Here is a 25,127-nt window from a genome sequence, read left to right as displayed (position 1 = left end):
GACACGCGGTTAAAGTCGAATCGAAAAGCATGCTTAGGTGCACAAAAAAATTCTGTTTGCAGTTCACGATTGATCGGGAAAAATCGGGGTTAAAACTGTTTCTCTAATTGCAGCATTATAATAACCCGAGGGGCACGTATTAGTGCGGAGGAGAGCTAAATCACGGCGATGCACTTTCCCGCGGAGAAGCGCAGAAAAAGAGAGCTGATTAAAGAAGAGAAGGATGAGAGGGAAGAGGAGGAGGAGAAAACCTTGGCCGAATGACGAGGTGCGGACGAAACGTGACGGAAATGGCAAAGATTGCTAAACTCCGCAGGAAGGATCGTCAAACAAGAGTTTCCTGCTTCCGTGAAAACCGCTGACCCTGGTTCTCGAAAGGCAAGCAAATGCCGTTAACGACTGCGCATGTAAAACGCAGGGGGTAGGTATCGAGGATTCGTGACCCGACGTTTTCCCGACGGTGAAACAGACATCGACGACGATATCTGCACCTACCATCAATCGAGGGTCGACTCCGACGCAGGGATCACGCAGATTCTTATCGTTCTTTCCATTATTGTTGCACGCTATATCAGATTGCGAGTTAACCCAGGCGAAGTCAAAAGCCCACAACACGCAGCGACGAATGACCAAAAATAATCGATTTTCAACTAAATCGATTACTTTTCCTTCAGAATCGTTTTTTCTTTATTACTCCCATGAACGATGCAATACGATATCAATTTATGTGATTAAAGTATCAATTACTGTCACTGTCTTACTTGCTAAGTACCTATTTGATTTAGTAAGTAAAAGATGAACGAATATTTTCACCTAACATTAAAAGATATTTTGAATGAAACTATAAATTGTCAGGAAACTTTTCCCGCCGTTGAGACTAGATAAGAAATCTTACCAAAATTTTCGAAATTTTGGTTTCATATATGCACCGTTTCAATCGAGTCGCAAGCGATTATTTTTTTTGAATCTCTTGTTTTCAGCTTAGCGGCCATCGCTAGTCACTCCCTTGAGGGCCCAAAATTATCCTCAACTCAAATTCGAATTCCAAGAATCGCAAGGCGATGGAATTTGCCGCATCTCAGATTCGGTTATAATCCGGGAATCGGCTGCTAGACCATCCAGCGAGAGGAAGTCGCGGAATTATTCAGAATTTCAAGATCTTGATCAGGTAATTACCCGGATACCTGAGCCGTTCTATAATGCAGCAATTTCAGGCACGGAAGTTTACCTAGCTTTTGTTTCGGCTCGCCCAACTATCGGCCGAGTTTAATCCTGACGTCACATAATCCTGACACCGCCATTATAAACACACACCAGCGTGCGTTAACTTCGAGCGAATTAACTCCGACATTTCGGTGCGCTTTTTTAGAATTCGCACGATGCATGCGTGTTACCGTATCGCACGTAACGAGGCGACTTTTTTAACCAACGTTAAAATGAAATTCATTAGTCTACTCTAACGCAAGCAACGCGTGTCCTGATAACTCCAACTACAGCGGAAAAAAGGAGCGGTGAAAAAAAGTTTGAAATCGAACGAAAACAAAGCTTAATCACTGTCAGTCGAAATGAAATTCGCTAACAACCTCCACAAATACCGTACTAATTTACGGTAGATGGAAATTCTGGACAGTCAGTGCTGGAAAACACGAATCCCCGTAAGAAACGAACCCGAATCGAGGCCTGATCGTCGTTCATCTAAGGAAATGTAATGTCGCATGCGTGTATTAGGAACAACCGATGCCAAAAAGTTGGCGTTTGTTACTTGATTGTGTTGCTAGGTAGGCCAGAGGCCATGTGGATGTGGAATAAGCAGCTTGGCTGTTACCTTTGAAAGGTGGGGTGGATAACCTTGGATAATCGTTCCTGCACTGCGGTCACTTGGCGAAGATATATTTGAATATCAAGAAGGAAGATGACGCTCGTCTCTATTATCATATTACTGCAGCGCAATTTGACGGATAAGCTTCCGGGAGGAATATGGATGAACGAAAGTGAGAGGAAGAGGATAATCTGAATGCGGGGAAAGCGAAGACGCGAACGTGAGTTTACAAAACGCGGGACAAGCGGCCCAATTCCAAGACTCAGCCGACGGTTAATTAATCATCCTCGACGAACGGATAAAGAAGAAGATAACGTGTCACTGCCCGACTCGTGGAAGGGCGACAAATTATCACCCGATGATGTGAGCTACCTGTCGTCTCTACGATTCAGCTACGCAACTTGTTAAGGAAACTCCTAATCCAAGATTAATTGGTACCGTAACGCGGCAAGAAGATCGATAGCTTCGATGCTACGTACTTCATTATTTCGTGGTATATTACGTATTCGAAAAAAGCTGTTCTTATCATGATCGGAAGCCGGCTCTTCGAACGCGAAGAAACCTCGAATCTACGTGTCTTGTATTATACTAACATATATTGCAATGTTGAAACTTGACACTGTTAGCAAAAATATGAAAACAAGTGCACCGGAAATTTCGATCGATCAAGCGTGATCGAAAACTCTAATACTGCAGTTTCGGCGAGTAAATGAAGAAACTTGGTTGTAATCCATCAAAAAGCACGAACTCGGGATTCAAAATTCTACTAATCTATATTTTATTTATTATCAGAACGTAAAATAAGCGAAAACTTGAGTTTTGGATCAAGTTTGATCGATCAAAACTTCGGATAGGTACGTAAAAATAAAGTAAATTAAAACTTCCAATCACGAAACAATCAAATGATCATTGAGTTTGCAATATCTATGGTGATCGGATTTGTTTTGATATAACGTTCAGGAATGTAAAACAAAATTGAAGCTAACCGGTCTGCCAGTCGTATAAAAATGCCTCAGCCATTACAGTAAAACAGCGATCAAACACCTCAGTGATTTCCTGATAATCCGGCCGGTGTCCAATTAAATTCCTCAAATTTCATTAGAGTGGTATGACAGTGTTGAAATTGAATTTTCGATACAGTAATAGTCCCAGGAGTTGTATGGTGAAAAAGAAAAATGAAAAGAAAACCCAATAACAGATATGCAATATCTGGTTTATAAATGCTCAATATCCGTGGGTTTTCGATACAACTTTTTCAAACCAAAGACACTGGAGAGTGAAAAATGTCAACTAGAATCGAAATCATGCAAAGGTAAAATGAAACAGCGAAGACTGTCTTGGGACGATATTTTTTTGGAATCGAGGCTACGCGCCGGGCAAGCAGAAGAAAAAGTAGTAGACTTCGAAAACTGTAAATCGAACGTTATGTGACGCGTTATTAATTCAACTGTACACATATAACATCTATAGGCAGAGTATCAAAAAATCGTGGCTCGAGCAAATCGTTACATAGATTCGGGAAAAGGTAAAGGAGCAAAGTAAGAGGAGCGTTGTACCGAAAAAATGTAGTGTATTCATGAACCATGGTTATAATTTCCTATTTCGCAATGAATGGGCGACTAAAAAACATTGACAAAATAATAAGATGTCATTTTACATTTCACCCATTGCCGCCGCGGCCTGTCATTATCCACGTTTTGTAATTGAAATCGTGGCATTATAGCCCAACCATTAAAGTGATGCAATTTAATTGCAGGCGGTGCTGCTGCATAGAATTAGTCAGGTATAGGTATGAAAGCACCTATTTTTCATATCATAGGTCTCTCTCTACGCACGTATATTGCATGCATTATGCGGGATTGAAAAACGCTTTGCATGAACACAGTTGCAAAATCGAGAAGCGTTCGTACGTTTACAAGATATAATTTCAATACATTTGAATTCCACAGCTTTTTCTTCATTCACATACTTATTTGGGATACGGTGAATTTGTTTATGAGTCAAGTTTGTGATTTAGATTTCATTGATTTTTGGAAAAATTTAAAACGCGACTAAATATATTTTTTCCAGGCTAATTAGCTGCTTAATTATTCCTGCTTCGGTATCTTGTATCAATGATAGTGCTACGTGTTTGATTAGCTTTAAAAACTTGTCAAGTTTTTCAAAAACGTCTTACTCTTGACGCGTAAAAGTTATTTGCTAATAACTGTTGCGAGTGTTGGAGATTAATATTCAAATACTATTTAAACCAAGTACGGTGTGAATTGGGTTTGGAATGGCAGAGAAATGGTATTGGATAAGCGGCTTCGTTTTATCTTACAATAATTTAGAACTAAAAGGTAAAGCCAACGAGGTTGACGTGAAGTAATGACTTATAATTATAGGCGATGTCGAAAACCGCAAAAATACATGATAGTAAACGTCTTACTATATGACCGTTGATAAAAAATAATCACAGATATATTCAAACGTACGCTTACGATGTGTAACCGAATTAAAATCGCAAAATAATAAATTGGAGGCGCAATTATTCATTCGACTTTCTCTCAAGAATACTCTATCATCCAAAATTCATGCTGAAATACACGTGAACGAATAATTAAAAAATAACCGAAGCTAATTCCAAAATTATGACGGTAATTGAAGTAAAGAAATTTACTCTGTTTCAGTTGCAAGGTATCTATAATAAAATAGCGTGCGAAGAGATACAGGAATAAGTTTAGCGTATGGCCTGAATTCAATTCATTGGCCAATAACAAGGTTATTGGTTTTTTAAAACAGATATTGTACAGCGATAATGTTTAGGTGAAAAGATTACTTACCTGTTAATGGAAAATGAAATTACTGAGAAAGTCAATATTGTTAACGATTATTTTATAAGCATTAAAAACAAGATGTTAAAAAATCAACAATTGTAAACAATCAAATGAAATAAGCAATTGTTTCTGAAACTATCTGATTTGCTTTGAAGATATTGAAATTCACAAACTTTGCATGATTTCTAATCGAATTTTAATATTTTCAAAAAACAATTTATCCAATGCGTTTCGCTGGAGAAAAAACCCCTTAAATCAATAACAATTTGTTTCGGTATTTTGTATAACGTTCCGAAATTTAAAAATATTTCGACACAACTATCAGAAAAAAAACATTGATCGAAATTTTGTCGCTAACAATTGACATTCCGACATGAACTATAAAACATCATAAACAATATACATGCATTCACAGTCATTGAAATTAATACATTTTGTCTCTACGGTATAAAATCGACGCAAAAAATGGTCGAAATGTCCCACCACCAATGATTGCGAAACATGCCAACAACTGTAGACAGTAATCATTTAAATGGTATTAAGCAATAACGTCTTACCCAACAAAAATGAAAATTCCGAGATTTCTCCGTTCACATTTTTACATTGATTTTTGTCTTCCACAACAATAAACTTAACTAGCACTGAAATTTTTATTTTTTATTTACCGTTGTTTTCTATAGTGAAGGAGTACAAAATGACAAAACACCCAAAAAATATCCTGACGAATTATAAAAACAGTTGATTTGTTTTTGCGTAAGAAACGTTGTTTTACGGAACTTTTTAATTTAAAGAGTGGTTGGATAAATTTGTCTAACTTATGCTGATATTAACTTATAATTGTGTCAATAAAAACTATGAAACTTGAATTTCGTTCGTGTTATTCAAAATATTTGTTGGATGTAAACGCGAGAGTTATACATATGTATAGTAGATACGTCGTTATTACGAAATACGGTATTCAAGTTACACTTGGCGTGAGTATCGATGTAGGGAGAAAAGCGAATAGAATATACTCGAGTCTCATTCTCTGTATGCATTTGTAATTCCTCGATTTTTTTTTTAAATGTCGGTTCAAGATGTTATTCCCTAATACCATCCATTTGTAAAAGGTAAGAATGTGTAAGTCAATACTTGTGGTGGTGACAATTCGGTTGTTATAAGTGCGAAGTGCGTGCTGTCCTTCGTGATCCCAGTTCCGACATCCAGAACAGGTGAAGACTACACGATGAAGAAAGCCGGGCGATCATCAAACACTAGATACGGTTATTCGAAATATTTCGTGAGTTGTGCGTGTATGTGTAAATTTACATTCGTACTGAAGAGTGATCGTGTTGTTGACCTTTGGATATCGGTACAACAAAATTATGCCGGGAACTGAAATAGTGAAATTATCCGGGGCCAAACACTCCGCATTTCCAACCCGACATGAACACGGTCACATGTGACTCGATCGGCCTTTGTTTATACCCGCCACTCCGTGAACGTTGCCATCCATGGATCTCGAATTTTACACGCGTGGCGCCCCGTCGCGGTGAAAACGTTTACTACTCACCCTGCCTTGTTTGCGCGCGATATGACAGGAAATTTGAATTGCGAAAATTATGCAGACTTTGACTGGAGATTTGCGATGGTCGCTAACGCTTGTGAGAGTTGATAAATAAACTGAATCAGGGTGCAGAATTTGTATGTATTATTTAGACAGTGTGAAAAAGCTGGGAAATTCCAGTTTTAGACAACTACTGACTCGATTTGTATACCGTTCCGGTTGAACGAGTCGATAAGTGTAGGAAATTAGAATTCGATTGATAACGAGCAGAATTACTTTCCTAACTTATTGTTCAAACTACTAAATAACATGCAATTTCCAGATATTTCTGGTTTCTTGTTTTTTAATGCAGTTGATATTTGGACTGCCCTCGTATAAAAATTGATGAAAACAAGAAATGTAATATTACAGAATTCGAATCCAACATTTGATCAGCTGAATTTATTATTTCAAGCCGTTGCATCAGTACTTTCATATTGAGTGTTTCTGCATTTGAAAATGAGAAACGTCTCGAGGACGATGCTGATTTTCATTATTCATTGCTACGCAAACTTTTAAATATTCCTTTTTAGAAAATGTAACGCATTTATTTAGCCGCGTATAGTTGAAGACTTTTATCGAGATTCATGCCTAGCACATAGTTGAGATCCATAATCTAATCTTATTCTTAATACCGTATATATTTTCATTCTCATTAATATTCTGGCTGAGATTATGTCAGCTGTTATCACAAAGGTGTACGAATAAATAAGAAAACTCATTACGATTCGTTCCATTCCCCCTGGGATGAAAATGAGATAAAATCAGATTCTTGTATCGGCGTACCAACAATTTGAAGAAGTACGTAATCATCCTCGTCGACGCCATGTTTACAAAACTGCCCCCAACGGCTCTATAATCAACTCGCGTATCTCCACGTGCGGGGGTGTTTCCAAAACGTAGAGCACTGCGTCGGCAATGTCTTTCGACTGAAGAGTTACTTTGTGTTGAGAAAGCTCCGCCATATCCTCCTCAGTCAATTTTTCAGACAAATTTCCAAGCCCCGCTGCCATTTCCGTCTGCACGGTGCCCGGACTCAGGTTCTGAAATGTATTATATGTACGTAAATTGGATACTTCTGGACGTGTTTTCGAGATCCGGCGTGGTAAATCGTCAGAGCATAAGATACTCGAAAGCCTCGATCCGCAAGATCGAATTTCGGGTGAGAGAAAAAGAAACGTACAGAAGAAGAAAAAAAAGTCCAAGTTCACTGGATGCCTGGGGGCTATTTTTTATGCATGCAAATCAACTCACCGTGACTTTGATCCTCCTCTTATTGCGGGCACACTCTGCTCTCAGACTGTCCGAAATAGCTCGAAGAGCGTGTTTGCTTGCGGGATAGACGTGCAGGAAGGATGGAACCAAGTTCGGAATCCGATGACCTGCAACGCTGCGAAGGAAATCGGGAATCAGAGGATATTTCGATTCTAAAACGTCCCTCTTACCTTTTCGCGATCCAATTTCATACCCAGGATACAGGAGAAAAAGGAGTAACAAATTATAACAAAAACTAAAGCAACGAACCTGCAAATATTTATCACATGACAATGCTCACGATCTTCCATCAGCTGCATGGATTCCCTCGTGCAGATGCAAACCGCCAAAACGTTAATGTCCAGGATATGCTTCCAGTCCTCGGTATGCCCGTCTGAAACCATTTTCCGATTGATATACTACATTTACTTTTGACACGAACTCGCGAGGAACTCGGAACCGCGTGAAATTTCTGCAACACTAACTTGTCAGGGTGGATAATTTAAACACGCCTGCATTATTTACGAGCACATCAACTCCTCCCCATTGAGCTTTGATCCAACGAAAGGCCGCAAGGATGTCTTCCTCCTTGGTGAGGTCACATTCACAGGCGTGTAACTTTCCCGGTTCTTCTTTCAATTCGGTGGCAAGTTCTTGAACGCGATTTTTCCGTCTGGCAAGACCGACAACCGTGAATCCTTTTTTGACCAGAGCTTTTACGACTTCTGCACCGATTCCAGCCGAGGCGCCAGTCACGACGGCGACCTGAACAAAAGATTCCAATTTCATTGTCGATTTTCGGATATATCAGATCGCAGGCTCTGGCCGTAAATTACGCGGCATCGTAATTGCCTGGTGATTTACCCCAAAATACAGCTGACGCTTATGGTGCGTTTCGAGGTGCGTGCAGCCGTCTTTATAACCGGCTGGGCAAACTCCTGAGTGAATATTTACCTGCAAGTTTTCGATGAGCCAGGATTTCACCTGAGGCGAGTTTCGCAAACTCAACCCTCCCCCGATATACACGTATAATCTACTCAGTGATTTCGTGCGTATGTTCAGGAATATAATTTCCCAGGAGCATCGTGTTCCTGGTACGTATGAATACATCAGCAAAGTATGTATACATATATCTACACAAATTTCCCTGCCGAAAAATATTCTAAGGGGAAACGGAGCGAGTGGCATTTTTATGCCACACGTTCGACGCGAAGCGCGTACCTCATAAACAACGCCGTTTGAACCTTCTTGTTCGCAGAGTAAAGACCGAATTCTAAGTAGCCATATGTTAAAGTGTAAAGTCTGCGTGCAGGTACGGATAGAACGATTCCGCAGACTCTTTGATGAGGCAGAAATTACCTTCGTTCGTAAAATATACTCACGCTGTCTCGTCGTTTTCACAGCAATGAAACTAACGAGTGTTAAGTGCGATCCGTTGCCGATTTCTACGACTTATCACACGTGTTCAAGTGTCGGCACGACCAGAAGTTAAATAATTATTTTCTCGGGGGCCCAAAACCTCTATTCGTCCCTGGGCTCGAGCGTCACAAGTGCCAAGCTAAGGAACCAGCTGTAATAAACACGACTCAAGTTGATACGCCAGCGATGCTCTCCGAGCGAGAGATAAGAGGCAAGAAACGGAATTACACAAGAGCGTTGCGCCGCGAGTTTTACGCAAATGCGCACGTCGAATTATTCTCTGGCAAATAAAACTTGTAATTAGAAATCCTAACGTCAGTCAACGCCGTCACAGTATTTGCATGAAAAGTTTAAGCCTGAATCTAACAACGACGGTTTGTGCAGTGTAACTACGTTGTGTGACTACGCTGTACAGTTTCAAGGCGACAAATTCGAATTGTATACAACGGCAGTGTATAACGGTATAATCATCGTGCTTTCGGTCTTATAATTAGCTTGGAGATGCTGCCTACGCTGGGTGAATATTTAGCAAGTTTGCGAAACCTCTAAGCCACATCTAAGGAGGCCTGCGTCGGGGCTCTGGTAAGTTATATGGGAACCAACGGGTCCAGTGGCGGCTGCTTACCTTATCTGCCCATCGTTCCATGTCCCTGCACAGAGTAGGTATCCGATTGGCGAGAACGCTGTCGACGTCTACGTATGAATACCGGAGTGACGAATCCTGCGGACCTCGAATTGAACCCAATTCCACTAAAAGCCAGAGCCAAACTGACCACCGGGCTCAATTCACAAAGGAAATAAATATTCAGATAAGGTCGTCTACTCGGCAGAATCCCGAAGGTCCCACAGAAGATACGTCGGGCGACTATCGACGGACGTCGTCTGTTCAGAGAGAGAATATACTGTACACTGTCATGTTTTTATCTTAGCGACAGACTCTCGAGCAGTCTCAGCTCGCTATTCCGTAACCGGATCACACAAAGCCCCCTGTCTACGACGCGCTAAAGATCCAAACAATTTGGCTGACACAGGCTGAATACGTAACGTACAGCTTACACATTTTCGAGAGATTGACACACGACTTTTAATCCAGGTGTATTCGCACTTTCAGCTTCCAAATGCCGACTGCGGACGGAACGATCCGTGCCAAATTGAAAAGCGATCCAAACGATGATCGAACGCTCAACTTGGTGAGTGTAATTTTATATAAACAGGTTTTCACGACCGTCTCCTTGATCCTGGCATAGTTTCAAGGCTAAGATTCAACGTCACTTATCTAGTAGATTTATTCTACGTGATAAACTTGAGTAAATTTTGCAGCTCCGATACGGTTGTTTAACGGATTTTGTTACAACGTAATTACTTATCGCTAATTGATGAAGATCGCACGCAGTTAATGACCTGATAATCGCACGACCTGTGAGTCGAAATATCGATGTTTGGAAATTTACAAAGTGATGCGTTATAACATGCAGGCAGGGGTATAACGATCAGGCTTTTATCAGGTCGTTCACAGGAAATGATTAGGCAAAATCTTACATTAGCAATTCAAATCTCTGTACTGACGACAATAAATGGTATCCCCAGCACATGGTGTCTTTAAAAGTATTTGTAGCTTTACAGTCGAGCTCGTGGCTACGAATAAGATTAAGTCATTTTATTTGCAAAATGTATCTAAACTTAACAAAAACACATACCTAGTACCTTCATTAGCTTTCAAGAAAGATTTGACAATCGCTGTATCGGTATGGAAAAATAATTATCACAACTATGCGTACATCACATATCTTCGTCAAAGTGAACTAAATTAGTCTCTTATCGTCGACGAAAATGAAATATAACGTAGTTAAATTCACATTATAACACGCGGTTTTAACTACGTGATTCCTTTCACCTAAGAGTAATAACTTCGTAATGTATGTATAATCATCCGTGATGGAAAGATACAGTTAAATCTGCGACATTTAATTTCCCCCGGTGAACCAGCTAATGCTTGCTTGCTCGATGGTTACGATGGTTACACTTGGAAACCGGCAGGGAGAAGGTAAACCAACGTAATGTCCGAGTCTTCGTTATACTCGCCAATCTTCGATCATTTTCTCCCGTTACGGCAGGAAATATCAGAGGTTTCACTGTTCTATGTACGGTTAGATAGGTGTCTTGTCTCGTCTTGTCTTCCCTCGACGGAAATGGCGAACAAAAATACCGAAGCGTTTTCGGCAGCGCAATTCCACCAAGAAATTTTCCTTCTCTGCCAAATCGTACTCAAAGTTGTTCTCCGACTGGTCGAATGGTCAGTTCTGTTATCTGAAATAAATCCCATATGCATTCCTGCATTTCAAGGCACTTCAAAAGTTCACAAGTACTTGTAGAATAAATTTCTGAATAGCTAATGAGCAGGGAATGAACAGAAACGTCACGATTCGTGGAGAACTTCGGAATTCATTTGCTGTATTCACAAGGTCAGCGGCAATCGTTTAAAGTCGTTTGCTGTCGTTGATCGTCGATGCGAGATTCGATCACAGTTAATTCTATAATTCCTGCACTTTAGCCAAGAGAAGTTATACAGGCACCGTTTCCACAATGCCAAAGGCTCAAGGCTGTTCGAAGTAGTTCGAAGCTACTCAGACACAGAGACTAACTGGTGTTTTTCATTTTTTCAGGAAGCATCGCTACCACGAAAACAAAAATTTACTTGAACGTTTGGCGGTGTGCTGAGTATGTAAAGAACCGCATCTGAGATGTCCTTGGCCTGCAATGTCGGAGCATCGGGACTTCCTGTGTTTTCCACGCAATATTCTGCAGCCTCCATGATCTCGGTCTTCACCAATCCAGGACTAAGACTCTGAAAAGCATGTCAGCTCTGATTAAAACGCTTAAAAATACAAGAGTGATACGCGGTACTGTGAAAGAGATAACATGTCCGGACATTCCGCTTTTCACTCGGCTTTTCTACTCACCGTCACTTTGATGTTCGTTTTAGCGGAAATTAGCTCCCGGCGAACAACCTCCGTCATGGCGGTCAATGCGTACTTGCTACTTGGATAAAGGCTCAGATGATTCGGTAGATTCGGAATAGCATGTCCGGTTACGCTGGAGTCGGAATTGTTTGCAAATGTAAGATAATTTCGTGAAACTGGGAGAGGAATTTTACGTATACTGATCTGGCTTCGCGGGCATCTGATAATGATAATAGCGAAGCGTCCGTTTACCTGTTGATGTTTATTATATGACCATCGACTCGGCGAGCTCGCATATTCGCGACTGCCTCTCGTGTGCATATGGCCACTGCCAAGACATTGACATCCAGTACGCGCCGAAAGCCTTCCGTGTCTCCGCCTAAACGAGAAGACCTTGAAAATATATTCACGCCAATCGAGGAAATTTGGTATTCCTATAACATGCAGCAAGTATACGCGAATGCCTATGAGACCATTCGAAAATCGTTAGTGAAAAAAAGAGCCAGAAATCTTGTCTCAATTTAGGAGAGACATCGCGTCCTTCATCTTATTGTTGATTTAAATTCGACGCGATGATTTTTGCAGCCATTTTATAAAAATTATATCGAAACCGAGGCGTTGGGTGATGGATATTAGGGTGTATCGAAAAACCACGTTTTTCAAATTTCGACACGGTTTAGTGTTTCACTCCCCTACAGCTATCTATTGAAAAAAAAAATATACCAGTATTGACTTTTCTTGTTCTCCTTACTATATTCAAGAATATTTGACTGTGTTAAAGAAATTTCCAAATTTAAAAATGTTTTCCTTGAAACCGATTTATTTTTCTGTCAAGACCGAAATTTTCCACGCCAGTCCGTGTCGAAATTAGAAAAACGTGGCTTTTCGATACACCCTAATGGATATACTAAAAATTCATTCTTGTTGCATGGAGAATCGAATAGTTTTCTTTACTGATAATATGGGCGAAGTGGGCGACACCCGCATTGTTCACGAGGACGTCAATTGCTCCGAGATGATCTCTGATCCATCTGAAGGCATCCAAGATTTCTTGCTCGTTCGAAACGTCGCATTGGACCGGATACAGCTTCCCTTTCGCGATACTCAAGGCCTCGGCCGTGTCCTGGAGGCGATTTTTTCTCCTCGCTAAGCCTACGACGATCATTCCTTCCCGAGCCAAAGCTTCGGCGATGGAAGCCCCGATCCCTGAAGAAGCTCCCGTAACAACGGCCACTCGACCCGCCCAACGCTCCATGACTTAAATTTTTACGGATTGAAATCTTCGTTCAACTTATGCGAATCTCCTGATGATCAAGTTTTTATAAAGTTTTTATGAATCTATCGCAGTAATGTATTCAGACGTGTTGTATAACTTGGACAAAGACAGAACCGTTTCCGTATTTGATCGACGGATGATATCATGCACGGGCTCGAACGCTGTGTAATTATCGGTGAAAAAATATTGCGCAGTCACGGCAAACAAGATGATGTGTAATACATGTAGAGGTACATCAGATATTCATCGCTGACAAAAATAAAATGAATGGGAAAAAAGGACTACATATAATAAGAACGTGATTACGAACTGAGAACCAGTGGCCACGGAATCGTTTACGAAATTGCGTTTCTAAGCTAAAATTCTTTACCACCGAACGTATCCTTGCAAAACTGACCACAATTGGTGCTCGCCAAATACCGCGGTTTTCAAAAACTCGAGAATCGAGTAAAAGAGATTTATTACAATTAAACCAAACTTGTAGAATCCAAAGTCACCTGACTTACCTCTCAATGTGAATTAAAGTATCGAACGAAGTGGGTAACTTTATTAATTTCACTCCTGAATTACGGCCCAATTATTTCTCCTTGTAGCGATAACTAACGAAACCAAAAACCACTCACATACAAGTTACGCAGACATGAAATAGACCTATAATCGCAGCAGAGACGCTGACCGACTCGTTCGCGTACAGCAACTGAGAATGAAACGATGCTTTAACTAAGCAAAGACTATCCTTGACATCATCATCGTAATGTAGTAGACATCCCTGAACCGTGTACCCATTAATTTCTTTAGGAGGGGATTGCACTGGGACTGACGGCGTCGAACAAAAAGAGAGATATGTAGACGGTAGACATGGTATTATGGGATGTTGAATAATACCAGAGGCACTTCGAGCCTCGTATATTTTTATTCCAGTTTTTCCACATTTTTTTCTGTTCAATTTGTCTTTACTTTTCGTGGTTGATTTTGGCGATTGCGCAAAGAGAGATGAAAGAAATAGTTTTTACGACTTCCTGTTCGTGCGTAGGGATACGTTGTTACGAAGTTCTTGAAACCATAATGCTGTACATTTTTCTATGCGCTTAGATAAGTTTTTTACCAATTGGATAGAAAAAAATTAAATTGGTAATTACGACCGTTTGCCGCTCTCTCTCTTTTTTCTTATAATTTTTGGTAAGAAAGGCTGGGTTTTCGACCTTATGTCATTACACACTTGGTATGTTATTAGTTACACTTGTATCATACTAGATTACTTTTCTCCACTTATACGATTCGAAAGCAACGGAGTTCTTCAATTGTCGGTGCAGTAATCGAATTATCAAGAACTAATTTATCCACTAGGTAGAATCGGCGTACGCTTAATCTCAGATTTTTAAATTATACATTAGAAATGTCACAAGCTGATAGGAATTAGTGAAGTAACAAAGATTGCAAATCCGTTACTAAGGTTATAAAACTTTCACGGAATTACGAAAGATAACAATAACTACCAACCCTTTGGAAATTATACGGACACAGAAATTTCAAGTACCCCTAAATGTGTAAAAGCAGTATTAATTTTCAAACTTTTGATTACGAGTTCTAAAATTGACCGAAGGCTTCATTACGTATAACCGTATTAAATTTCTATAGTGATTTATGATTGTGCATGATTTCTGACATTCGTAAGACACGTAATTGCAGATATTTATCTTAAAGGAAAGCAAATTTAGAGCAGACTTTACTCCGAGCTAATAATAGAAATTAGTGTAAGCATGCAAAATGGATTGAAAGTGTCAGAGAAATGCGGCACTTCGTTACCCTGTCAGACTTTACTGTTACAATCCTGAGTGGTTTGCAGGGCCGAAACATATTGTACTCGTTATTTTGTGCTGTCTTCGTGAATTCGTTATGAAATGTAATGACGCAAAACGACGTACAGCGTTGAATTGACGTGATTATATGTACATATATTTCGACGCGTTTTATCGTAGGCATTCAATACGCATATAGGTATACTCGTATATAATTTCAAGACCGCACGCAACTACGTGAAACCTGCACGTAGTTTCTGAATTTAGCCAAATTCGTTGTTGAAATAGTGGGAACCTTGAGACATCTCAAGAATTTATAATTCGCTTTAATATCAATCGAAGTTCCTCACGAGCTGCTTATCAATTCCTGGCCTCAATTTTGCACTACGACACTTATTTTATTCATTCAAAGGCATGAACTTTGTGTCCGTGAAGCTTCAGTGACTGACTTAAAGCCGAGGCCTTCATGATTAACATATTTTAAAATCATTTACCATAAATTGTGAGAAAAATTTAACTTCACAATTCATCAGTATAATGGACAATCGATTCCGGAATCTCGTGTTTACTTTTACGTCGTTGAGCAAACTACGGCCTCGTCGAGTACTTGAAAATTTTCTTTCCATCATCGTTAAAATCACACTCTACGTATAGTTATAATACACATCTAGGCATGAGTACAGATTTAAATTTTGTGAGTTTCGGTGAGACGCCTCACGATCAGACCAAGCCGTGCAGTGTCTGAACACTTTTCATGTTCTCGTTAAATATAGGGTGCAAATGTAACGTTTCGTTTCTTTTATTTGTGGTGCGTAACAAACGAGTGCACTGTAAATACTAGGTGTAGTTATCGCAATTGAGGATTGGCAGATTGATGATCCTTTCCATAAAATTATACTCAACCAGAGTGTTCCACACACGATATCACGTGTCTAATCAAGCAATCGAATTACGGTTTCGGTGTGCCAGAATGCCCCAGAGTGCCGGCATTGTTGGGTACATTTCATGCCTCAGAGAGTTTCCCCAAGGGGTCGGAGTGTGAATTCCGTGATCTGTAACAATTAACAAATATCCTTATGACAAGCCGGCAACAAGAACCGACACGGGATCGAGTAATTAATGCAGACGTAACGTGGTCGAACAAGAATCGCACTGTTTCACATCACCCCGACCGGTTCCTTACCTCTGTCGTCAAGTTTCGTTTAGAATAGAAAAATGCGAAAGACCAAAAAGTCGAGTGAACGAAATCCCGAAAGTCAAAAACACGATTTGGCGTAATAATTTCTTGAATAAATTGAACGTACGGTGAGAAAGACGTAGCGTTTAATAATTTATTAAAAATATGCTGCCCATTCCTTTGCGTTCTTTTTTTCTTTCATCAGACGAACGATTGTTTGATACAATTAGACGATCTTGATAAAACTACCATCGAATTGACGAATTTCACAAATTCCGAATTCTCAGGAGATTCGGTATTTCGTCCTGTCAGGATTCTGGTCCTCCTGCATTTTGCGGATCGAGATTTTGCTCCTTCTGAATTTTGATTTTCGACAAATAATTATTTTTTTGTTATTTGGCTGTTCGAAGTATCAGCCGCTCTCAATTTTTTGTTTCGGAACTTTCATTTTTCTATATTTTCATATTCTATGCTTTCTTCGTTCAAAATGCCGACTGTTCTGAAAATACTTTTTCGGATAAAAGAGCGTTCGATTAAATGAACTTTCCGGAAAACAGTTATTTTACTGGGTGACTTATCGAAAATTCCAATTTCGGTACATTGATTATTCGTTATTTTCAAATTCGTATCTCGAAAATTTCGGCCTTTCGACAAGAAGACTTTTTGGTATTTCGGGATTTTGACCCCCGCTCCAACTTTCATACACACAGCCTTACAGATAGTTGTACAAAATTACAAAGCCATTCTGTTCCGAGACGTTTCCTTGAAAATCTACATAATCTGCAGTGACCACGCCTATGCATACGGCATGAGAGTGTAGAACTTATACGTGCGTACTACAAGGTCTCGAGATTTTTATTCTGGAACTTATGATGAAATTACGGAAGTCTAGTCCACGGAGATATAGAATTTACATCAAGCGGGCGTCTCCGAGAAGCTTCGGAAAGTAGTGAAACGATATTATCTACAACAGCTAGCATTTGACATAATTCTCCGTTGATATTTGGATGCAAATAGATTTCAGAGATTCCTGCAGAGTTACTGGCATTACAAACGGTGAGCCCGATTCGATGTCTATAACGGATAAATACATTCATATATTTTATAGTACGTGTTTTCCGCCATCTTTAAGGAAAAAAGCTTACCATCTCTACGATACAAGAAAATATTCCCGTTTCACAGCAACGTATCAGTAAGATGAAAACCGGCCCGGTCACGCTAAGCTCAGAAATAGTACGCGAATTTACATTCGTAGACGTATTTGATTCAGTTTCTTACGTGAACGTTGGGTGGAGTTGACAGAATGTAAATCGCGGCATCTGCGACATCCGAGGGCTCCAGTCGTGGAACGTCCATTTTCGATACCGGAACGTTTGCTTCGGCAGCTGCTGCGTCCAGGATTTCCGTACTTACGGCACCCGGGCTGATGCTCTATAGAAATAATGGAAACTGCACGACGGACGCATTTCTCGAATTCCATGAATAAGCATCTGACAGTAGTTAGATCGAATGGAAAACCTTCGAAGAATTCACTGTTCGATTATACTCACCGTAATTTTAATTCCACTTTTAATACCAATCAACTCTCGACGGACCGTCTCTGTCATAGCAGTGACTGCGAACTTGCTGGGCGCGTACAAGCCTCGATTGATGCCGACGACTTGATGACCGAAGATACTGAGAAAGCAAAGGTGAAAGTAGGAATGCGTGAAGATGAACTGTTATTTCATCCTGCCCTGTTGGCCATGTGAATACCTGTTAATATTGATGATGTGCCCATCGACTTGACGGTCACGCATCGATCTGACTGCCTCCTTGGTGAACAGAGCTACGGCCAGGACGTTCGTCTGAAGGACCTTCAGGAAACCTTCGGTGTCGCCATCTGATCGACGGTTGATAAATGACAATTAGGTATGGCTCGTGCGATGTCAATCAACGGACTTCTCAAACGTAACACTTGAAATAGCATTGGCATTAGCCAGTTACCGGTTATCTAACAGGCCGATTCTTCTAATCGCGGCTACATAGGTATATCGGAAATGGTCCGACCACTCGACCGAAAGATAATTACCGAAACTTACAACTCGACTCGATTTCTCGACAATTCGATCGCATCGTTAATTGGGATTTCTTTGACATTGACGTTGTCCTCAATGAGAACCACCTTGTATCCATGGGTTAGTAAATTTCACTTACCAGTGATGTTTGAGAGATGAGTGACTCCAGCGTTGTTTATCAGAATATCAACACCGCCCGCTGTCTCCTTTGCAAACTTGAAGGCAGCCTCGATCTCTTCCAACTTATTCACGTCGCACTGTTTGGGGTAGAGCTTTCCTCGAGCAAGCCTGAGTCTCTCTCTGAGGGAAAAGAGCCGGACGATCTTGACGTCCAGGGCGAGTACGTTGACCCCGCCCTTGACCAATGCCTCGGCGATGGCTGCACCGATTCCATCGGCGGCGCCGGTTACCATCGCCAGTTTACCTACCCAACGTTCCATGACCGTGCTGTAGAAATTTTGCTTACAGACTCGCGAGGGTAACTGTCCGAAGAAACTCGAGTGACTTGGGCATATCCAACTTGGAAACCACAATACGGTCATATCTTTACCACCTATCAATGCGATAGCAATCTTCGAAATAAACCTCGGAGATGGGGGTTACATAAAAGTCGGCGCCCACTTAGGTCTCAAGTTGTTTCATATCGTGGTCTGGTGACACACCTTTCAGAGTGACTTGTGAGGAGCAGTTATGTACTGCAATCGGTGCTAAAATTTCACTTTCTTATTGTGCTGATGCTTTGTTTTTTTTTGGGGGGGGGGGGGGGGGGACATACTCAGACGGTTATAGATCGGTAATAGAAAAGGAGCGAATGTTCAACACGTGTCCAGTCATCATCGTCTACCATCATTTTTTAAACGTTGAAGGGATCAAATAATATTTCGAGGATGTTCGCGTACGATGGTCTGAAATATGGGATCCAAAGATGAGAAATGTTGCAACTAATGATAAACGAACGAATTCAAGATTACCGCTGTAGTACATACCGCCTGCCACTTGCGATAAGTTACAATTTATGAGTGCAATTTATCGATAATATCGATTACTCAACAAGTAGATTGACGGGAAGAAATATAGCAGAGCACAGTGTATATTTAAGCTAACGGCAAACTTCATTTTTCACCTACTCAACTTTTAGACATTTTGCCGTTCTGCGAGGTCTTGGTTCGATTGTACTTGATTTGAGTCAATAAGGCTTCCGTGATTCATTTTTTCACTTTGAAAATTTTAACCCTACGCGTATCTTCTCGTTCATTGGCGTGGTTATAGAAATATATATCGCAAGCTTGTGACTTACCTCATCCAAATTGATTATTCTCTTATATCTCGTCGTCGAACGAGTTAATACAGTGGTTTATTGTGCCGATAGGAATATCAGGGCGTGGATATTGAAGGTCAAAATATTAATGCAGTGCAGCAGCAGCGAGTGAAGTAGACGTTTCATACTTCGGGGACATGTGACAATCGACTTATAATACACCTGCATGGTTTATTGATAGGAACTTCAAACAATCATAAAACTTTTACAAAGCGAAATACCACAACCGTAACTATTATCAGCCTACAATTAAATTGTTTGGTTAAGAAATCGATTTATAATACATCCGCGTTAGTTAAACAATGCTTGCTACGACCACAATAAATCACTTTTGCTATCCGACCACGTTCGGTATTACATTCAAAGAATGAAACTTGAAAACTCCCTGTGATTGCATCAGACTGCATTAGTTTACCAAGATTCGCCAAACGGACGGAGCGAAATATCTTGCACCTAAAAGACAAACGCAGAAATTGACAATGTATTTATTGTAAAAAATAAAATCGTTTCGAGAAATCCTGACCTTGTTCAAACTTCTGACACATCATACCTTCCATTACTTGATTAAAAATGGAAACACATTATTTTTCGATGCACGATTAAGTACCTCACCTGTACGTGAGGCGGTGTCGATAATACGTAGACAATTGCCGCCGCTACGTCATCGGGTCGAAGAGCAGGCATGGCTGCCAAAGCTTCTTCAGAAAAAGCTGAGTAACCGGACAGTAACTCCGTCGCTACCAAACCAGGACTGACGCACTAGAATGCCGAAGAAATAAAACTGTATGTAATAATGCCGTAGGTGAATTGCCCTCTCGGCAACTGCAAATATTAAAATGTATAATTAATTATCCGAAACGTTGTCTCTGACTACGTAGACGTTACTTCTGTTAAAAAGATCGTCAACGCCGCCTTACCGTGACCCGAATCTTCGTGGCTCTTAATTCGTGGCGCAGAGTTTCCGCCATGGCGGTAAGGGCGCGCTTAGACCCTGGATAAACGCCGAATCCAGGTACCGCAGGGACGCGTTCCCCGGCGAGGCTGTTTACGTGGACGACAAGTCCCTCGACGTCACCCTCGCGCATTAACCGCACGGCTTCTCTGGTACAGAGACAGAGGCCAAAGACGTTAACGTCGAATACGGCCCGCCATTCCTCCAGGGAACCCTCTGCGCGTGAGAGAAGGATCGTTAACGCCCGTTATTGCTACTGGTCAAATTGTTCGAAATTCAAAATGCGGAAGGGCGCTTCTACTCACCAGTCAGCGTCGTTTCCTTCGCGATCCCGGCATTGTTCACCAGGACATCGACGGTTCCAAGTTCCTCCCGGATCCAGGCAAACGCTGCGAGGACGCTTTCCTCTTTGGAGACGTCGCATTCCACGGAGTGAAGTTTACCCGGGAATTCGATTAGCGCATCCGCAAGCCTTTCGACCTTTTCCTTCCTCCTCGCGAGCCCGACGACTACCATTCCTGGGCAAAAAAAATAAAATGCGAAACTGCTATTCCGAAGAAGCAGATTGGCCGTCGTTTGAGCCAACTTACGCTGTCTTTTTCGGATTTACATTCAGGGTGTTGTTATTATGTTCCGCGATCATACGCAGCATTTTTATTTTTCTCTTAGGATAAATCGCTTACCTTGACGGACCAGCTCCTGGACAACGGAAGCCCCGATGCCGGAACTCGCCCCCGTTACGACCGCCACTTTGGAAACCCATCGCTCCATTCTGACGAACTTCTGGACCAGAAGTGACTCGTGAGCGAGGCTCAAAGTAATAGGATCGCACTTGCGGGGTTTGAAATCGATCCATTGAAGATCGTTTGAAAAATATATCAACTGGTTTGACCGGCTACTCGATATTCTGCGGTTCCATCGGCATAACTGTCATGCAGATGTATTCTCCGAACACGTCCGGCTCTCCTCGAGTTGCACTGCATAAATCGCATAGGGCATGAAAATGTATGATTCAATTTGCAAGACATGTATCACTTGGTACACAACTGTATACGTATCCTGAATCGTAAATGCATCACCGATGCAAAAAATTATGTGGATTTCTGCAAGTTCACATTACCGTACATATATACAACAACCGTTAGAGCAAGCATGAAAAATACTTTTCGAAAGTTAATTCCTGCAACGCCAACTAACGACTGGTTTTGTTGAAAAAGTCTCAAGTGCACCTGTTAGGTCTCTCTGCCAGTCTTTACTCACCCGCACCACATCTTGGCATACCTACGCAAATGACTATTCACACAGAGCTAGTTTACGCGATTGTGTCCGTGCTCTAGAAAGGGCGAAAATAATTGCGTAACTACCGGCTAAGTTTTCCAATAATTTCTAGTTTGCACTTGTAATTCAGGGTAATTTCTTTACGAGAAAACGAAGTTACTTTGCGGCTTTACCACTTGACTGCAGCTTTCTCCGGTGCCTGCGTGGATACTATTGCCGTAGATACGACGAGACGCGATGAACAAGTATATGTACTACTGCAAGTTTTGGCTAGAGTGCGTCGGTATCTTCGATCGTCATGGAAAATGGTGTTACGTCTTAATGGCCATGTCGCTACTTGTCAATGTATCTGCTATTGTTGCTGGATTCGCCGAGCTCATCCACGTGACAGACGATTTGCAACTGACCGCCGAACTCATGAGTGCCTGGCTGCTCACGTTCAATGCTTTAGCGAGACTTCTCTGCTTGATTATCAATCGAAAGAAAATGAACTACCTGAGAACCGTTATTGAAACGGGCAAGGTGAGCGAAGGACAGAGATCCGAAGCCGATGATCCAATTTTAGAATATTACGACCAAGTAGGACTACGATTCTGCAGAGTTTACGGATCCGTAATACTTTTAGTGGGCGTGGTTATGTTGGTGCAGCCTGTGCCAGGTGATCATTGATCTACTTTACCCTTGACTTTTCGAAATTACGATGTAAGATTTGAAAATTTTCCCTCCCCAGGCATCTTACTCGGATACGAACGAAAGCTGCCTTTTCCGACCCGTTATCCATTCAGCGTAAACACAACTATTGGCTACAGCGTCGCCTACGTTCACCTAGTCATAAGCAGCTGCAGCGTCGTTGTCCACGTCTTGGCCTTTGACACGTGGTTCATATTCCTAAACCATCACGCCTGCAGTAATTTTCACCTACTCCAAACTTGGCTGGAAGAAATTAGCGAGGTTGATCCTCGCCGTGAGCACGAAAAGATTTCCAGGTGCATTCAACTTCATCAGAATGTCAATAAATTTGCCGCGGATATCGAGGACGTCTTCAACGGATCTATCATTCAGCTGTTCCTTATAACTACCGTCAATACCTGCATCAGCGGCTATGCGTTAGCCAAAGTGCGTGAGACATGAAATTGATATCTATGTACGTGTAGCTGCGGTGAAAACAAATCAATGGCCAACAGAGTAACACACTCGTAAGCGTATTATATGTATATGCGTATATATACGACGTTTCCAGATGTTTGACTCTTTCAGAGCCGTAACGAGGTGCGATTGATGGTAAAACATTTCTCCTCAATTTTCGGACTAATCTTGCAAGCCTTGATACTCAATTGGTGTGGGCAGTTTATCGAAGATAAGGCTAGTATATGTGTTAACAAAATAATAAAGGAATCTTTTATACTTACAATCAATGCGAAATAAACAAGAAATTCCAAGCTGTTGCAGATATCCTGATTCGGCATCGAAACATTTCAATTGAGATGTTTATATTTTCTGTTACTTCTGATCGAAGAATTCAACTAGAATTTTTTCCTCACATTCGTACTTAATTTAGGCTCGACGTGTTTCAGAGCATCGGGGTAAGCCTTGCTATTTCAAGGTCCAAGTTATACGAACTGAATGATCGTCATCAAAGAGATCTGAGCTTAATTATGCTCGTACGAGCTCAGAAACCGACTTCGCTGTCAGCTGGAAAATTCTACAGCTTATCTTTACCAACTTTCACGAATGTAAGATTTCGGAGCATGTATTCAGCTTATCGGATCGACATGCCAAACTTATATCAAGCTTGAAAAGAGAGACAGAAAAAAAAAAAAAAATTTTACGATTGCAGATCGTACACGCGTCCATGTCGTACATGACCGTGCTGATGAGCATTCAAGAATGATGAAATGGCTGTAGAGGAATCAGCTATACACACCTGTAGTGAAAAAAACAATGTGAATACCAATAAAAAAAAGGAACAAATTAATCGCAGAAATTCACTCGACTGTTCAGCTACAATTATTTATACATTTTGGAAGATACCCGTATCTTCCATCATCCTTGTCTCATTGATACACAATTGTAGCGAAACAGCAAAATCGATTGCTAAACTGGGCGTAGTTTGAAAATTGATTTCCTAATTCAAAATCTTCGCAATATTCAAATATAGCTACTATAGTTCATTCAATTGAAATATCAACGAATTTTATTTTTGCAATTCAAGGCGATAGCCTATTTAACGGATGAACGTTTGATTAACCAACGAAAGTGGACAGTAAACGTCCAGTACATAATTACGCAAGCGGTAAATCAGAAGAAATATGCATATATTCGTGATCTGCACATGATTTTCAGCTCAAGCTGCCCAGTCGAAGGTCGATTCATGGATTATGCAACCGCGATACGGCTTGGGCACTAAAATTAATTTAGTTAGTTGCAATTTCGATTATCGTAATCAGTTTAATAAGTGATACATATTACGCCAATCTTATACAGACTTGACCAGAACGAGTCGAATGGAATCAGAAAAATTATTTTAGGCGGCCCGGGCTGGGGGTCCCAAAAGTTGAAGCGCATCTTGCAAGCATTCGGCCATAAACTCGAATTTATCGCACAGACTGTGATTCTATCGTGGAATCGCTTCACACCGAAGCGGAATGCCTCGTACAGATTTATCTTCACACATCTCATCGTGTCTAAAAAAAATGTCTCTTTCTCAGCTTTCAAATATGTTTCGTCACCCTAATATTCGTTTTCGCGTATTTTTATGCATACGCAAAAGGATGAACAAGAAAAGCTTGATGATTTCAATTTTATTCACCGTGTTTAAACCGGTACACCGATACACTGCACGCTCGTAGATTAGCGCCAATAAACTTCTGTAGGTCGAGACGATCGAGACCTTCGAATCAGTGTGTAATCATATTTGTGAGCTTTATTATTAAAAAAAAACATCATAGCGCCCGAGCAATCTTTGTACAATAGCAGCTGGTATCCGCGATTACGCGACGTCCGACAGTTGAGCAAATCTAGATAGACGTGCATGTTGGAAAACATGTTTTTCACTGGATTACTGCGAGAAGGAAAATTACTCTGCATAGACTTGACACGCCATGACATGAGATGAAAATAACAAGGACAAGTAGAAATGACGATAAGATTCTTGCTCATAACACAATGATGTGTTTTCGTCGATTCTTGCGTAAGGTTAACGTCGTGACATGAAACTTTAGAATGGAAAATACATCATCGTATCAATATAGAGCCGATTAATGCACGCAGCTTTATCTTGGGCATTAATAATTCAGAAATCAATACTTGCCTGAGAGTTATTGAGAAATACAAAATCCCTTATTTCCTGTTATTAATTGCTGCTCGCGTTTATTCCATGCGACTTGGCGTGTTTTGAAAGACCTTAAAATCCATTTC

At 40.9% G+C, this 25,127-nt stretch overlaps 4 protein-coding genes and 1 long non-coding RNA gene across 6 annotated transcripts; 2 read left to right on the top strand and 3 right to left on the bottom strand.

The window, feature by feature from the left end:
- Positions 1 to 5,279: 5,279 nt before the first annotated feature.
- LOC107223159 (farnesol dehydrogenase) lies at positions 5,280 to 9,649 on the bottom strand. Of its 2 annotated transcripts, none has more exons than XM_015662759.2 (5): positions 9,519 to 9,649; positions 7,960 to 8,239; positions 7,745 to 7,868; positions 7,475 to 7,610; positions 5,280 to 7,263 (listed from the first exon to the last, which is right to left on the bottom strand). In XM_015662759.2, the coding sequence occupies exons 1-5, from the start codon at positions 9,537 to 9,539 to the stop codon at positions 7,051 to 7,053; spliced, it is 774 nt and encodes a 257-aa protein (XP_015518245.1). In that variant the 5' UTR covers positions 9,540 to 9,649; the 3' UTR covers positions 5,280 to 7,050. The 2 variants fall into 2 exon arrangements, with proteins under 2 accessions (XP_015518245.1, XP_015518244.2); XM_015662758.2 differs by lacking the exon at positions 9,519 to 9,649 and adding an exon at positions 8,429 to 8,801.
- LOC124293758 lies at positions 9,008 to 12,554 on the top strand. The gene is made up of 3 exons (XR_006903631.1): positions 9,008 to 9,475; positions 9,552 to 10,083; positions 11,557 to 12,554. It is a non-coding gene; the product is annotated as an uncharacterized LOC124293758 (long non-coding RNA).
- LOC107223160 (farnesol dehydrogenase) lies at positions 10,536 to 13,774 on the bottom strand. The gene is made up of 6 exons (XM_015662761.2): positions 13,636 to 13,774; positions 12,808 to 13,110; positions 12,106 to 12,232; positions 11,854 to 11,986; positions 11,589 to 11,738; positions 10,536 to 11,200 (listed from the first exon to the last, which is right to left on the bottom strand). The coding sequence occupies exons 2-6, from the start codon at positions 13,106 to 13,108 to the stop codon at positions 11,159 to 11,161; spliced, it is 753 nt and encodes a 250-aa protein (XP_015518247.1). The 5' UTR covers positions 13,109 to 13,110; positions 13,636 to 13,774; the 3' UTR covers positions 10,536 to 11,158.
- Positions 13,775 to 15,711: 1,937 nt separating this feature from the next.
- On the bottom strand, positions 15,712 to 22,097 carry LOC107223151 (uncharacterized short-chain type dehydrogenase/reductase y4vI). Its single transcript, XM_015662747.2, has 9 exons — positions 21,116 to 22,097; positions 20,738 to 20,950; positions 20,398 to 20,648; positions 20,093 to 20,239; positions 18,302 to 18,761; positions 17,861 to 17,987; positions 17,656 to 17,782; positions 17,384 to 17,536; positions 15,712 to 15,980 (listed from the first exon to the last, which is right to left on the bottom strand). The coding sequence occupies exons 1-9, from the start codon at positions 21,201 to 21,203 to the stop codon at positions 15,939 to 15,941; spliced, it is 1,608 nt and encodes a 535-aa protein (XP_015518233.2). The 5' UTR covers positions 21,204 to 22,097; the 3' UTR covers positions 15,712 to 15,938.
- LOC107223148 (odorant receptor 82a-like) lies at positions 22,032 to 23,682 on the top strand. The gene is made up of 5 exons (XM_015662744.2): positions 22,032 to 22,368; positions 22,441 to 22,826; positions 22,968 to 23,072; positions 23,285 to 23,443; positions 23,548 to 23,682. Exons 1-5 carry the CDS (start codon positions 22,032 to 22,034, stop codon positions 23,599 to 23,601), a joined length of 1,041 nt encoding a protein of 346 aa, XP_015518230.2. The 3' UTR covers positions 23,602 to 23,682.
- Positions 23,683 to 25,127: the final 1,445 nt, after the last annotated feature.

Source organism: Neodiprion lecontei, chromosome 3 (genome assembly GCF_021901455.1).
Source record: "Neodiprion lecontei isolate iyNeoLeco1 chromosome 3, iyNeoLeco1.1, whole genome shotgun sequence".
Taxonomy (NCBI): Eukaryota; Metazoa; Arthropoda; class Insecta; order Hymenoptera; family Diprionidae; genus Neodiprion; species Neodiprion lecontei.
The sequence above is the reverse complement of the archived record's forward strand: the minus strand, read 5'-3'. Positions and strand labels throughout refer to the sequence as shown.

Excerpts from the sequence above, each read along its gene's own strand:
- LOC107223151 (XM_015662747.2), bottom strand. The coding sequence starts at position 21,203 with ATGGAGCGATGGGTTTCCAAAGTGGCGGTCGTAACGGGGGCGAGTTCC. Across the intron at positions 17,537-17,655 it reads AAAGTGGAATTAAAATTACG|AGCATCAGCCCGGGTGCCGT; the intron begins GTGAGTATAATC and ends TTATTTCTATAG. Across the intron at positions 15,981-17,383 it reads CAACTCCACCCAACGTTCAC|ATCACGGAATTCACACTCCG; the intron begins GTAAGAAACTGA and ends TAATTGTTACAG.
- LOC107223160 (XM_015662761.2), bottom strand. The coding sequence starts at position 13,108 with ATGGAGCGTTGGGCGGGTCGAGTGGCCGTTGTTACGGGAGCTTCTTCA. Across the intron at positions 12,233-12,807 it reads CCACTTCGCCCATATTATCA|GCGGAGACACGGAAGGCTTT; the intron begins GTAAAGAAAACT and ends CTTCTCGTTTAG. Across the intron at positions 11,739-11,853 it reads AAACGAACATCAAAGTGACG|AGTCTTAGTCCTGGATTGGT; the intron begins GTGAGTAGAAAA and ends CATGCTTTTCAG.
- LOC107223159 (XM_015662758.2), bottom strand. The coding sequence starts at position 8,662 with ATGCCACTCGCTCCGTTTCCCCTTAGAATATTTTTCGGCAGGGAAATT. Across the intron at positions 7,611-7,744 it reads CATGTGATAAATATTTGCAG|CGTTGCAGGTCATCGGATTC; the intron begins GTTCGTTGCTTT and ends TTTCCTTCGCAG. Across the intron at positions 7,264-7,474 it reads AGAGGAGGATCAAAGTCACG|AACCTGAGTCCGGGCACCGT; the intron begins GTGAGTTGATTT and ends AATACATTTCAG.
- LOC107223148 (XM_015662744.2), top strand. The coding sequence starts at position 22,032 with ATGGCCATGTCGCTACTTGTCAATGTATCTGCTATTGTTGCTGGATTC. Across the intron at positions 22,827-22,967 it reads GCGGCTATGCGTTAGCCAAA|AGCCGTAACGAGGTGCGATT; the intron begins GTGCGTGAGACA and ends TGACTCTTTCAG. Across the intron at positions 23,444-23,547 it reads CTTTACCAACTTTCACGAAT|ATCGTACACGCGTCCATGTC; the intron begins GTAAGATTTCGG and ends TTACGATTGCAG.